The sequence below is a fragment of the Canis lupus genome, chromosome 3, assembly GCF_003254725.2.
Source record: "Canis lupus dingo isolate Sandy chromosome 3, ASM325472v2, whole genome shotgun sequence".
Classification (NCBI taxonomy): domain Eukaryota; kingdom Metazoa; phylum Chordata; class Mammalia; order Carnivora; family Canidae; genus Canis; species Canis lupus.
This window is the reverse complement of record NC_064245.1, coordinates 52,707,031-52,721,319: the sequence shown is the minus strand read 5'-3', so window position 1 is coordinate 52,721,319 and position 14,289 is coordinate 52,707,031. Positions and strand designations below refer to the sequence as shown.

The 14,289-nt window shown below is 53.3% G+C and overlaps 1 protein-coding gene across 1 annotated transcript; it reads left to right on the top strand.

Moving 5' to 3' along the window:
• Positions 1–247: 247 nt before the first annotated feature.
• Positions 248–12,600, top strand: PLIN1 (perilipin 1). Its single transcript, XM_025437801.3, has 8 exons — positions 248–523; positions 3,089–3,293; positions 5,013–5,095; positions 6,392–6,656; positions 6,962–7,134; positions 9,499–9,687; positions 10,095–10,340; positions 11,215–12,600. Exons 1-8 carry the CDS (start codon positions 479–481, stop codon positions 11,548–11,550), a joined length of 1,542 nt encoding a protein of 513 aa, XP_025293586.1. The 5' UTR covers positions 248–478; the 3' UTR covers positions 11,551–12,600.
• Positions 12,601–14,289: the final 1,689 nt, after the last annotated feature.

The following is a 14,289-nucleotide window of genomic DNA, read 5'->3' as shown; positions in this document are numbered from 1 at the left end:
TTTTCCAGATCACAGCTGAAATAGCTGGTTTTAAGTGACTAGTTGCTTCCTCACTGAGCCTTCAGGGAATGGTGGCAGATAGGGTTGCTTAAAAAGAGAGGAGTTAATGCAGAACTTTTTCATCAGAAAAGACTAAACTTGAAACTTACTCTTTTAGTCTCTTGGATCTTCTTCTGGGAGCCCCTTACCTCCATATAAAACCTCTTCTCTCTTACCCTTATTTGTCATTTCTTACCCCAAACCCTTATAAGAAACATCAATCTTGACAAGTAGGCTGTGGGGCAGCTCCTCCCAGTGGGGCCCTAGGGAGTGGCCGCCTGTCTGTGACACTTACCCTCCAACCTGATGTCTTCTGTTGAGGGAGCTGGAGCTCCCAGCAGCCTGAGCCCAGTTGGAGCTAGGGGACTGATCCTACAGGCCTCCAGCTGAGGGCTTTCTGATGGACCTGCAACTCTGCCTTGCAGCTTGAAGAGCTACGATGGCAGTCAACAAGGGCCCCACCTTGCCGGATGGAGACCTCCCTGTAAGTAGCTTGGGCCTATATGAGAAGTGGGGGGACCACTGAGCAGGGGAGGAAGGAGCCGGAGAAGAGGTTCAGGGGACTCAGAACAAATTCTGTCTAGATTGTGTCCCTCTTTTCTTGACCATCATGTCTTCATTACTCTTGCCCTCAGTACCTTTGGTAGGGGGGCTCTTAGAGGATCAGGGGGAGTGCCTACGGAAAACTGAGCTCCTCAGAGGAAAAGAACAGAAATATTGGCTGAGAGGGTAAGGAGAAGAAGGGAGCTACTGCGTTCTGAGCGCTGATGCAAAGGCCCGTGCTTTGCTCACCCAGGCGGGATATAGATTCAAATGCCGAGCCACTGCCTTCTGTAATTCCAGGGTGTCGTGCATGTTCTAGAATACATGAATGGCACCTCTATGAGTTATGCAGTTCGCGGCCTGAGCTGTATGTTGGAGGAGCATTGCTTCCGGGGTTTTGTGTGCTGCCTGGCTTTCACTGTGACTTGGAGCAGTCTGAGACTTTGAAGTGTACCTGATGCCTCCCGGCCAGGCCTCGGATTTAGGCACAGTTCAGGTAGTTGGTGAAACTTTAAAAACTGTGAACCTATATAACACCCATCTTGTCCCAAGTTAGGCTTTAGCTAGCGTTTGCACTCAGAATCACCATTAGGCTTTATATTAAATCATAGAGCAGGGATGCCTGGGTGGCTCAGTGGTTGGGCGTCTGCCTTTGGCTCAGGGCATGATCTCAGGGTCCCAGGATCGAGTCCCACATCAGGCCCCTTGCAGGGAACCTGCTTCTCTCTCTGCCTGTGTCTCTCTGTGTGTCTCTCATGAATAAATGATTGAAATCAATCAATCAATCATAGAGCACAGAAGCATAAAATGAACCAGTGCATAGTTAATCCAGCCTAACAGTGGGTGGTTTATTCCCTTCCCAGGACCTCTCTCTATCCCTCTTTGGCTTTGCCTACAACAACCCCAGAAGGCTCCGTCCAAATGTTAAAATATACTCTTATTTACAGTCATAATCTTTTTCTAGTTCAAATTTCAAACTTGGCTGCAAAATGAGAGTGAAAATATTGTAACCTGTTGTTACACGTCTCCTTCATGGGTCTCTGAACTCAACCTACAAATAGAAGAGGCTAGGTCCTTGACCCCAGAGGACCTTTCAAACTGCAGAGAGAGCTCCAGCGTCTGAGTCAGGACCCGGGGCACTTCCTCCTTTTTACTTTTCATGTGGAGAATCCTTAGCACTCTTAAGTGGACAGAAGACTATTAACACCCTACACTAGCTTCAACAGCCATTAATCCCATGGCCAATTTTTTGGCCCTTGAAGCACTTGAAGCACTTGAAACATAGTCTGAGCGCTCCATGTTTAAGAAAGGCAGCACTGGGATCCCTGCGTGGCGCAGCGGTTTGGCGCCTGCCTTTGGCCCAGGGCGCGGTCCTGGAGACCCGGGATCGAATCCCACGTCGGGCTCCCGGTGCATGGAGCCTGCTTCTCCCTCTGCCTGTGTCTCTGCCTCTCTCTCTCACTGTGTGCCTATCATAAATAAATAAAAGTTTAAAAAAAAAAATTAAAAAAAAAAAAAAAAAAAAAAAGAAAGGCAGCACTAAGCTATAGCATATCCAGAGGGGACTACCAGACCAGGGCAGTAAGCAAAGTTAGGATCTTAAGCTAGTTAGCACCTGAGAGGGATCACTGAAGGAAGACATACTGCCTTCAAATATGTGGAAGGCCAGCCCATGCATGGTGAAATAGATTTGCCCATGAATGATGAAATCGATTTGCTCAGTGTTGCCCCAGAGGGCAGAGGGGAGAGTGCAGAGCAGCGGGTGAGGGCGCTTTGCGCTCAGTGGTGCAGTCCAACAAGGGCCACAGGCCACTCTATGAGGTCCATCTAAGGAGGCATCTAAATACAAGCCTGCCCAAGAGACTATGGGAAGCCCTTTTGCTACAGAGGCTCCTGGAGGCCCAAACATCTGTGATTCTGTGCTGTTGGGCAGATCTAAACTTACCCCACCACCACCACCCCGGGTGCAGTCCTGATTGACTTATTCAGCCAGAGTCACTGTACAGGCTCTAGGCTAGACAGTGGGGACCCAGTGATGACAGTCCCCTGGGAGAGAGATGAGTACAACACAATCCTAGCACAGCACCATGTGAGGAATGTAGAGACGAGCCAGGGAAGGAGTGATGGCTGCTAATGTGAGCGTGGAGGGGTGGGAGGCTTCAGAGCAGCAGAGGCTCCAGCTGTGTCTTGAGGGAGTGGCATTCTGCCAGATAGAAAGGAGTATGGGAGGGAAGGGGGAGCACGCACGGGCAGGCGAACAGCATCCGCAGGCCGAGAGGCCGTGTTCCAGCAGCTCCCCAGAGCCTGGACCAAGCCAGGAGAGTGGCAGGCTGGCTCTGGTTTTTCCTGTTGGCCATCCAGAAACCTCGGTGGCCTGCCCCACCCCCCCAGGTCACTGGGACACAGGCTTGCCTCATCAGTGGGCTGCATGACCCAGGGCCACCTCCCCAAGAGGCAGGAGTGTGCAGGGGAGCACCATGATTGTCTTCCTTCCTTCTGGCACTAGGAGCAGGAAAACGTGTTGCAGCGGGTCCTGCAGCTGCCAGTGGTGAGCGGCACCTGTGAGTGCTTCCAGAAGACCTACACCAGCACCAAGGAAGCCTACCCACTAGTGGCCTCTGTATGCAATGCCTACGAGAAGGGCGTGCAGGGTGCCAGCAGCCTGGCGGCCTGGAGCATGGAGCCGGTGGTCCGCAGGCTGTCCACCCAGTGTGAGTCCTCGTGGCACTTGCAGGCCACCATCCATCATTCTCTCACTGTCTGATAGCTTGCTTGTCTGTCTGCCAATATTTCTGTGCACCTTTTTGCCTGTCTGACTGCCTTTCTAACCACCTACATCCCGTTACATGATCTTATCTACAGATACAGGTGATACAGTTACAGATGGCTGTAGGTATAGGTACGGAAGTAGACATACATCTCTCCTCATCTGTAGATCTGGCCATCTACAGCCCAGTCGTCATTTTCCTGGGATGACAGTGACAGGCCAAAGAATTGGCAGGGGAAGGGATGGGCAGAGCTGTGTGGGCAGTGGTGGGAGTGGGGCTCATGGTAGAGCAGATATGCACTTTGGCCCCAAATTGGGCAGCAGCAGTAGGAACTAGCAGAGTCTGACACAGAAGCAGGGGCAGCAGACACTAGGTCTGGCCCAGCAGAGCCTTGGGGTGGCAGAGTGGCTGGGGGATGGCTCAGAGGGGGATGGGAAGACCTCTGGGCCCAGCAGCAGAGAGGTAGCAGCCAGGGTCCTGTCCATGCAAGCCCTACTACCTGACCCAGCCCAATTCAAATTGTTCTGCCCCATTTGAAAATATGGTCTCCAAAGAAAGGCTCTTTTATTATTATTTTTTTTAATTCCAGTACAGTTAATATATGGTGTTATGCTAATTTCAGGCATGCAATATAGTGATTCAGCAATTCATCATGCAGTGCTCATCATGACAAGTGCCTCCCTCTTGACAGGGCTGAGGGAAATTCCAGCAGCACCAGGAAATCTAGAACCTTCTATCATCCTGATTAGAGAACTATGGGTATCTGAGGATTCCACCCTGGGCTAGCCTCCCTGCCTACAAACTCGTTAAATAATTTTTCTGGGTCTCATTTTGTCCAATCAGAAGATGGCCCATCTCATCTGGGCTCTTCTTTTGCTTGAGAATTTTGGGAAGAAAGGTAAGCTATCTGGAGAGAGAATATATGAAAAAAAATAGAGAACTAATCTCCATGTTCATGACTGCAAAGCTCTGTCTTCAGCAGCCCTTGGGCAGTAGCTCCTAGAAGCATCTGCATCCTCTCACACTTGCTCCCCTCTCTGGGGGAGCTCCTTTCTCTTCCCTGTGACCCTGTTCCCATTTTTGATCATCTTACTCCTTGAGGGTAGAAGGAAGGATGTGGATAGTCTGGGGCCTGGGGCCGGCTGCAGCTCAGACCTGGTGACCCCTAGGACTAAGCAGTGCCGGCCCTACTCCCACAAAGCCCACCCAAGGGCCCTGCGGCCCCTCCTCTCACACCTTCACTCCCCTTGTCCTTCATGCCTACCCAGACCTTACCCAGAGAGGGGAGGGACTATTATGTGCTGGTGAGTCACAGAGTCCCTGCTGCTTCCTCCTCACCCCAACTCTGCGAGGTAGGCACCACTAGTCAACATTTAACAAATGGGGAGCAGGTTGACACTTGCCCAGATCTGCAGTCTGCGGGTGCATGCTCAGGGCTCTGAGATCTGCCTGACTCCAGAGCTACACAGAGGGAAGACATGGGCTCAACCTCTAGGAGTCACAGAGGATGGGGGCTAAAGGTGCCGGGAGAGGGGGGTGGAGCTCAGGTTCCAAGATGCTTTGGAGGCAGCAGGGCTGGGGGGTTTTGAGGGCTCCGAGATGCCTTCTTTGGCACACTGGCAGGTCCTCACGGCTCACCCCACTGTGGCCCTTCACTTCTAGTCACAGCTGCCAATGAGCTGGCCTGCCGCGGCCTAGACCACCTGGAGGAAAAGATCCCAGCCCTCCAGTACCCTCCTGAGAAGGTGAGCCCCTTCCCCGTCTCTAGTGTCTCTAGTGTGCCGGTACTCTGGGAGGGGAGGGCACAGGCCGACGACTACCAGCCTTTCATTTCAATCCAAGTGCCATCCAAGTTTGTGGGTGGCTGCCTGCCCTTAAGGCCACACAGTGGGCTTGTTCCTCTCCCTGTGGTGCCAAATGAGGGCAGGCTTTCTGGAAAGCAGGAACAGCCTAGGGGCAAAGTCAAACAGGGACTTGGGGTGGGTCCCACTGCTTCTGATGCCACCATTCCCCCTCCCCCATCCCAGGATACCCAGTGGGTCTGCCCTGGGCCACTTGGTAACTACAGTCACCTAAGATTGTGAGCTGTACTCATCAGATCTTGTGAAGTCCCGCGTCCTCAAAATCAACCCTTTATGGACCATGAGACTGAAAAAATCACTTTACCTAGCTATATATTCATTGGGCATCTAGTAACTAAGGGCCATATCAGATGCTTTTGGGGAATTACTGACCAACTATCTACTCACCCCACAAACATTTACTGAGCCCTACCCTGTGCCAGGGGCCATGATGCGATTTATGGGGCCTTCCCAATTTAATCTTCTCTTGTCAACCCTCTGGGACAGAGTGAGTATCCTCATTTTACAGATGAGAAAACCAGTGATTTCTCCCTGGCCACACAGCCTTAAGCAGAGGCCACATGAGAGCAGGTGTGTTGGCTCAGAGGCCTGTGCTCTTCACATGTTTCCAGATGAAGGGCATCTTTGTCACAAAAGAGCTTCCAGATGAATAGGAGGGAAAGAGAAATTATTCCAATATGGAGCTGGTAGGAAGATCAGCCACATCTTTGAATCAGTCTAAACGAAGATGGGGATGTGTGTTCTGAGGGATGGACAGACAAGACATTCAAGGAATTTGAGAGCGAAGTTGCCTTATGTGCATGAGAATATCAAGGCTGGTGTCACCAAGGAGTTGGCCTTTGGAGGGTCAGTTAGCTAGGATCTTGACAGGCCGAAGTGGAGCGTGAAGAAGCCGGAGATTCATGCCCAGGGACGAATGGAGCCCTTTCCCTTTAAAGCCCAGCTTAACCAAGGAGCCTGGATATTGGTGCCACTCCACTGGGCCTGTATTTTATTTTTTAAGTAAGCTCTATGCCCAATGTAGGGCTTGAACTCACGACTCCGAGATCAAGGTTACATGCTCTTACCAACTAAGTCAGCCAGATACTCCCCACCTCGGCCTTTAGGTGAGACCTTCCTGGAAGCTGGGCTCAGGGCTACCAGACCCACAGGCCTGACTCCCCTCCCCATTTCCCCCAGATTGCCTCTGAGCTGAAGGACACCATCTCTACTCGCCTTCGCAGTGCCAGGAATAGCATCAGTGTGCCCATCGCCAGCACTTCGGACAAGGTCCTAGGGGCCGCTCTGGCCAGCTGTGAGCTCGCCTGGGGGGTAGCCAAAGACACTGCTGAGTATGCTGCCAACACCCGGGCGGGCCGGCTGGCCTCTGGAGGGGCCGACTTGGCCCTGGGTGGTGTTGAGAAGGTGGTAGAGTTCCTCCTCCCTTCAGCCAAGGAAGACTCAGGTATCTACTGCTAGGGGGCTGGCAGACCTGCCCTGGGAAGGGAATTGACTGCCCACGCTGCCTGGGAATTAGCAAGAGGCAGCCAGGGCGCACCTGGCCACTACTCTGGAACAGGGAAGGCCCAGCAAGATTTCCAGATGGATCTATCCTAAGTTAGCCTCCTCTCTCCATTTGTAAGTGGGGAAAGTGAGTGACCCAAGTGGTGGACCTAGGGTGACCTCTTTCCAACCCTAGACACAGCCCAGCTCCTCCAGCCCCTCTCTCTCTGATCAGCTTTCCTTTCTTTCCCCCTAAATCTCACCCAGCCCCTGCTCCAGGACACCAGCAGACCCAGAAGCCCCCCAAAGCCAAGCCGAGCCTTGTGCACAGGGTTGGGGCCCTGGCCAACATCCTCTCTCGACACACCTTCCAGACCACAGCCCGGGCACTGAAGCAGGGCCAGGCCCTGGCCATGTGGATCCCAGGCGTGGCACCCCTGGTGAGTGTCTGTCCTGAGTTCTGGCTGACCCCCCAGTCTGTGTCTCTCCCATCCCTCCTCCAGCTTGGGCTGGGGCTTTTGGTCTAAGGACAAGAGGCCTTATGGGGACTGAAGGCCAGTCTTCTGGGCTTTAGGAGAGAGAAAGGACAGGACGTGAGCCAAGGGCAAGCCACCCACTTCTGTCTCTCTCCCTCTCCCTCTGAGTCCCACCCCCCAGCATTCATCCTGGCAAAGGGGCTTCTTGCTGTGGGCTCTCTCCCACCTATGAGGGAGCAGAGACCCTCAGCTGCTATCCAGGCACTGGGGATTGTCACCTGTAAATAGGCAAGGCCTCAAACCCCTTCTCTTGGGGAGAGAGTGCTGGCGGGACTGCATCCCTGACTGACCTCAGGTTTTAAAAATTTCTCTTCTAGAAGTGTCTAATTTGCATCCTACTTGCACCTAAAGTAAAGCTGCCTTTTCTAGACCTGGGCAGGGCTAACCCTCCACCATATCCCACTCTCCACTGTGTATTTTAGCAGATATAGACTGGATTTTTTTTTTTTCATAAGGACCTTTAAGTAAGAAACTAAGGCCAAAATAAAGGAAATAAAAATTGAAAATTAAAGCATAAAGGTCAGCAAACAAAACAACCACTTCTCAGCCATCATTTGGGTGACACTTTTATTTTTAAGATTTTATTTATTTGACTGAGAGAGAGCACAAGTGGGGTGTGTGGCAGGCAGACAGAGAGGGAGAAGCAGGCTCCCCACTGAGCAGAGAGCCCTATGTGGGGCTCCATCCCAGGACCCCAGGATCATGAGCTGAAGGCAGACACTTAACCAACTGAGCCACCGAGGCGCCCCTGGGTGACACTTTAAAAAGCATCACCAGGACTGACTCATTCACTCAAATGCTTGCTGAAAACCTACTAGGAGTCAGGTTCTGTGGCTCCAGTAGGGATACAGGAGTATCACTGTCCCCTGTGTTGGGGATAAGTTACCTACCAGTGGGGGCTGCAACTAACCCTTGTCTCAGCCTTATGTGTAGTCAGGAGGGCCTTCTGTACCATGCAACCTCAGGCACCCTATTCACATAGAACATAATGTTGTCCCCTGAAGTTCTATGGTGAAGACGCCCTGTTTGTAGAGCTCCCTGGGGTGAGGAATGAGCCAAGCTCTGCCTCAAGGGGACACTAGCCCACCTGCCCAGGTCTGTTTTCGCCCATGGGATACTGGAGTCCTCTTGGTTTTTTTTTTCACTCTTTAAAGATCTCCAATGAGTATCTACTAAAGTTTTTTTTTTTTCTACTAAAGTTTAACACACTTACCCTCCAAGACTCAGCAATTCAACCCAACAGAAATGAGAGCTTCTGTCCCCCAAAAGACAGGTTCCTATCAGTCTTTATCCTTGACCAAGAACTGAAAACAACACAGATGTCCACCAACAGCAGAGTGGGTAAATTGTGGTAGATATACATGATATATGGCCCAGAAGTGAAAAAGAAGGGGCTATTTAGAGGCACAATATCACAGATGAGTCTCACAACATCATGTTGAACAAAAGAAGCGTCTCATGAAAGGAGACACATCGCAATAGTCCATTTATATGGATTTCAGAAACAGGCAAAACAGTGCATGGTGGCAGAGGACAACATGTGGTTCCTCTTGGAGGGGGTTACTGACTGGGAGGGGGGCAACCACATGGCAGATTTTGGGGGTGTTGAAAATCACCTATATCTTGTCCTGTGGTAGTTACAGAAGTGTGTGCTTCTAAAAGTTCACAGAGCTACCCACTAATGATGTGTGTGCTCTAGGTATGCAAGTTATCACTTGAGGACAGGTTTTATTATTTTTTAAATATATTTTTAAAAGATTTTATTTATCCATGAGAGACAGAGAGGCAGAGACACAAGCAGAGAGAGAAGCAGGCTCCATGCAGGGAGCCTGATGTGGGACTTGATCTCGGGACTCCAGGATCACACCCTGGGCCAAAGGCAGGCGCTAAACCGCTGAGCTACCCAGGCATCCCTCGATAGGTTTTATTTATTTTTTTTTAATTTTTATTTATTTATGGTAGTCACACACACACAGAGAGAGAGAGAGAGAGAGAGAGAGAGGCAGAGACATAGGCAGAGGGAGAAGCAGGCTCCATGCACCGGGAGCCCGACGTGGGACTCGATCCCGGGTCTCCAGGATCGCGCCCTGGGCCAAAGGCAGGCGCCAAACCGCTGCACCACCCAGGGATCCCCCTCGATAGGTTTTAGACACAGCCTGCTGGGGCCAGGCCCTGGGGGTGAGGGAATTTGCCCTCTGGAGCCGCTAAGCCCCCCGGCAGGCGCCGTGAAGCCAACAGCCTGTCTGGCCTTCTCCCCACCACCCCCAGAGCAGTCTGGCCCAGTGGGGCGCATCGGTAGCCATGCAGGTGGTGCCCCGGCGGCAGAGTGAGGTGCGGGTGCCCTGGCTGCACAACCTCACTGCCTCCCAGGAGGAGGATCACAATGACCAGACGGACACCGAGGGAGAGGAGACAGAGGAGGAGGAATCAGACACCGAGGAGAACAAGCTCAGTGAGGTAAGGGAGCAAGTAGAAGCCCAGTGGGGAGGTGGCCACCTCGAGGTCCCACAGGCCACTGAGGGGATGTGAAGCAGAGGCAATGGATGAAACAAGTCTATGCCCCCAGGCCCAGAGACATCATCCAGGCCTGCTGCGCTGTTCACTGTTCTCTCGGCAGACCCTCCCAGCAGCCTCACAAAGTAGGCAGGGCAGAGACTGTCTTTCCCATTTTGCAGATGAAGAAGCAGGTCCAGAGAGGGGAAGTGACCTGCCCAAGGCCACAGAGCTGGAAGAAATTGGCAGACAGTTTTTTTTTTGATTAGGTGTCCAAGTTCTTTCCCTCCACTCCGGGAGGTGGGGGGAGGTGGAGGGATCAGGGCCATGGGTGGGGCTGCAGGAGGTGCTGACCTAGCTCTGGCCCCCAGGTAGCAGCCCTGCCCAGCCCACAAGGCCTCCTGGGCAGTGTGGCCCACACGCTGCAGAAGGCCGTCCAGAGCACCATCTCAGCCGTGACATGGGCACCTGCGGCCGTGCTGGGCTCAGCAGCGAGGATGCTACACCTCGCCCCAGCCCGTGCTGTCTCCTCCACCAAAGGGAGGGCCATGTCCCTGTCAGACGCCCTGAAGGGCGTCACTGACAACGTGGTGGACACAGTCGTGCACTATGTCCCGGTGAGTCCCACCCCAGGGTCCGGGGAAGGACAGGTAAAGCAGATTTGACTGAAGGGGCTGCAGCAGTCCTGCCTTCCCCAAACTCCTTGGCGGGCTCCGGTCCTCAGAGCTCCAGAAACATTTTGACAAACTGCACCCTTGATGAAGGGGGCCCTTTGCTAGCCCGGCAGAGAGTGTAGAGACCCTGGCCCGGGCCTGCGACCTTTCCCCCACATCCTCCCTTCTGACCCTCAGTCTGGGAGTTCCCAGTGGCCCAGCCATCCCCCCCAGGGGGTTTGCATGCTGCTCCCTGCTGCCCGTCTCGATAGTATCACCTATAACCAACAGGAAAAACCCAAGAGACACCAATACTGTCTCTTTTGGGGGTCCCCAGGCCCCTTCCCAGAGCAAGTTTTGGGTTGTGCAGGCTCCAGGGGGGCCAGGGACACACCAGACCCCTCAGAGCAAGGGTTGGGGGCAGAAATTACTCAACACTTCCAGAAGCATGCAGGGGTCTTGGCTGCCAGCCTGTTCACCTTGGGCTCCCAACGGCCCGGCATGGGCCCCCGACCCAGACAGGGGCAGGGTGTGGGCTGTGCTTGGGCCCAAGGGGGGTGCTGTGTGGGAAAGCCGCTGACCTTCCAGGAGGGAGACCCGAGGGGTCCAGACAGTCTGGGAGGGGGGCTGCCGGCCTCCCTTAGGGGTCGGAGCGGGAGACCGCCGGAGAGGGCACGCCGTCCGGGTCTCCCCTGCCCGCGCCCAGTCCCACCCCCGGCGGTGCGCTCCGGAGGGCCGCTCCCGGGAGGCGCGCGCGCGACGGTCCCTGAGAAAGGCGGGCGGGAGGCGCGGGGACGGGGTGCAGGCCGGGGACCCTGACGCGCCGCCGCGCCCTCAGCTCCCCAGGCTGTCGCTGATGGAGCCCGAGAGCGAATTCCGGGACATCGAGGAGGCCGGGCGCCGGGAGGCGGAGCGCAGGGCGTCTGGGGCGCCGGAGCCCACGCCGCGCCCCCCGCAGCCCCGCGGCGGCCCGCGGCCCGCGCGCGGCCCCGGGGCGCCCCCCGGCCCGGGACCCGAGGACAGGCTGGACGCGCCCGCCGCGCCGCGCCCCGCCTTCCCGGCGGCGGCCCGCGAGAAGCCCACGCGCAGGGTCAGCGACAGCTTCTTCCGGCCGAGCGTCATGGAGCCCATCCTGGGCCGCGCGCAGTACAGCCAGCTGCGCAAGAAGAGCTGAGCCCCGCGCCCCGGGGCCCCGGAGCCCGAGCCTCGGTCCCGCCGCGCTGCCGAGGCGCGCGTCGTCCTGGCCCCGCTTTCGGGCGTCGCGGCCACAACCTGTTTTTAAGAAGCATCCGAGCAGCAGCTTGCTTGGACTCTACGCTTGGCGGCTTTTTGTTTTGTTTTGCTCTGTCTTTTAAACGAAGGGATTACTTGTCTGACTTGATCTCTCACCTCTTTAACCAAAGTTGTGGCCAAATGACATTTGACAGTTTCCAAAATTAGGCAGGAGTCTCTGACGTGTGTTTAAAGGCCTGAGTCGGGGATTCCTCTGAGTACCCAGGCTCCTACTTCGAAGGGAGCGTCAATCAGGTGCGAAAGCGGTTGTACGTTTATATTAAATACGCCCCCCCCCCCCCCTTACTGAGTACGCGGGACTCCGCAGGGCGAGCCCCGGCCTGTGCTCTGTAGCGCCACCTCCTGGCTCACGGCCACACTGCCACTTGCATCCCGCCCGCCTTGCATCCACCGCCCTTTGAAGGCGGGCGCCCCCCGCTGCCGGGGGACGGCCAACGGCGACTGCGTAGACCATACGTGTGGACGCTAGTAGCCACGATTCATTCCAAGCCCTATTTTTGAAAATGTCAATATTTGGTAAATCTAGGGAATGCGTATATACATTTTAATTCAAATATTGCAAAAGGGCGTGTGTCCTCTCTGACCCATTCCCCTTCACAAAAACCACCGCGCTGCCAGTCTCTGGTGTATCCTGCAGGTCCAGGCGGTGCATGTGAAACCCATGTGCGGAGCCCCGTCCCCCCCCGCCCCCCGTTTTGTCCACACAGCTGTGGGATGATATCCTGCTTTCTTGATTGAACAATACATCTTAGAGATCTTTTTGTTTCAGCACCATAAATCCTCCTTGCTCTGTTTAATGGCCATGTAGTAAGTGTTTCATGATGTACATGTGCTATCCGTGGTTTCCTATTGATGGATTTTTAGGTTGTTTCCTTTTTTTTTTTTCTTTTGGTCCTGCAAACAGTGCTACAATAAATGTCTGCATATAAAATGTTTTGTGTAGATATATCTATAGGAGAAATTTATAACTTGGAACCATGGCATGCTGGGTGAAAGAGTATGTGCATTTTAACTATTATCAGATAATAGCAAGTAGCCTTAAACCAAATTCAGTTTTCCTTGTTACTGTCATCTGCAGCTACACAGATAATTCCTACCTCTCCGTCAGACCCGTGAGCACCCTCTTGGCCCCCACTCTGTTGCACACCTGAAAGCCCAGCTTTTTGAAACTGAGTCTGGGTCCTGGCAGATCTTTGGTGTAATGAGTCCTTGGCCTTGATGCTTGGTTTTGGAATCTGAAGATGCCCAGGATGGGGAGATGGAAGTGCCGGTGGACATGCACCTGTGGACACGACCAGGACTCTGAGCTAGCCTTGGGCACTCCACCCCCACCTCTACAATCCACACCACTACCAGCAGTTCCCTGAGGAGGGAGTATAATCTGGCAAGAGGGGCCCTTATAAGCCAATATGGCAGGGGCTATAAAGATCGAGTCCAGCCTAGCCCTGACAGTGCTCCTGTGGGTAGCTGCTGGTGCAGTGACCTCAGGCCTCAGTGTGCAGAGAGGAACACCCAGCTGTTCTGGACTCACCTGTCCATGCTGCTTTCTTCCTGGAGCTTCAGAAACCACACTCCTGACTGTCCACTCTTCCATTGTCCTGTGGCTCTTCCTTCTAGACCATACTCCAGTTGGCACAAAAACTGCCCTCTCAGCAGCCCAGAAGAACTGGGGCCTTGACAGGACAATAGCAATCAACATACCTGCTGGCCAGGCCCGTACCCCCCACCCCCACCCCTCAGGTGTTGGGGGCCAGTGTATGGGATAGGACAGCTCAGGAAACAGTTTAAGTTGTAAAAGATTCTTTTTACCGTTAGAAACCTCTTGATTAGGTAGCAAAGTGCTCTGAGCCTGGACCTTGGGGCTTCTGAATACTTTTTGGAGAGAAATGAGAGCAAAATACCTCCTCTAAATGATACAAATGTACTTCATTGTCTGGTGTGAGACTCTTCACTGTTCCTAGACACATCACTTTGGCAAGTCTCCTTGCTCATGTGAATGTGAAGGCTCATCCACACTCATCTTTGTTGCTCATGACCTCAGGAAGACCTTCACTTCACACTGGGATGTCAAGGCCCCTTTCCTTATCCTCTCTCTTCTAGTCCAGCTCCTGAAATGCACCTCCAACTTAATCACAGCTTTCAGAGATGGAAAAATAACAATTACAGCCCATAAAATACCTTTATATGCACAGTTATTTACCACTTTTTTCTTTCATAATTATTTAGGATCTTAGTAGCCAAAGGACTTCTTGACTGGAGACAGATAGCACTATGACTTGGGCTTTCTTGCTCACCATATGAAGCATAATTTTCCTGAACATTTAAGTACTTCATACTTAGTCAAATATTACAAAATGCATAAATCAAATTATTGAAAATACTGGAATGTTGATTACAAACAAATAAGTCAAATTCTCTTAAACATTCCTGTAAGGCCTGAGTCCATGGAAACTTCCACACGACTCACCAGCACCTGACTATAGTTAGCAGGCGTCCACAGGTTCTCCTGTCTGCAGAGAGGCAACTAAACCTGCACGTACTGCTGGGTGGACCCTTGTCCTACCTACCACTCAATGGGACACACAGAACGTGAGCGGCTACTGTTAGAACGTCCTGTGTG

What these genes read in the sequence shown, in the direction of transcription:
- PLIN1 (XM_025437801.3), top strand. Translation starts at nt 479, where the DNA reads ATGGCAGTCAACAAGGGCCCCACCTTGCCGGATGGAGACCTCCCT. An exon ending in CCGCAGGCTGTCCACCCAGT is followed by an intron (nt 3,294 to 5,012) that starts GTGAGTCCTCGT and finishes CTTCACTTCTAG; the next exon opens with TCACAGCTGCCAATGAGCTG. An exon ending in AGGAGAACAAGCTCAGTGAG is followed by an intron (nt 9,688 to 10,094) that starts GTAAGGGAGCAA and finishes TCTGGCCCCCAG; the next exon opens with GTAGCAGCCCTGCCCAGCCC.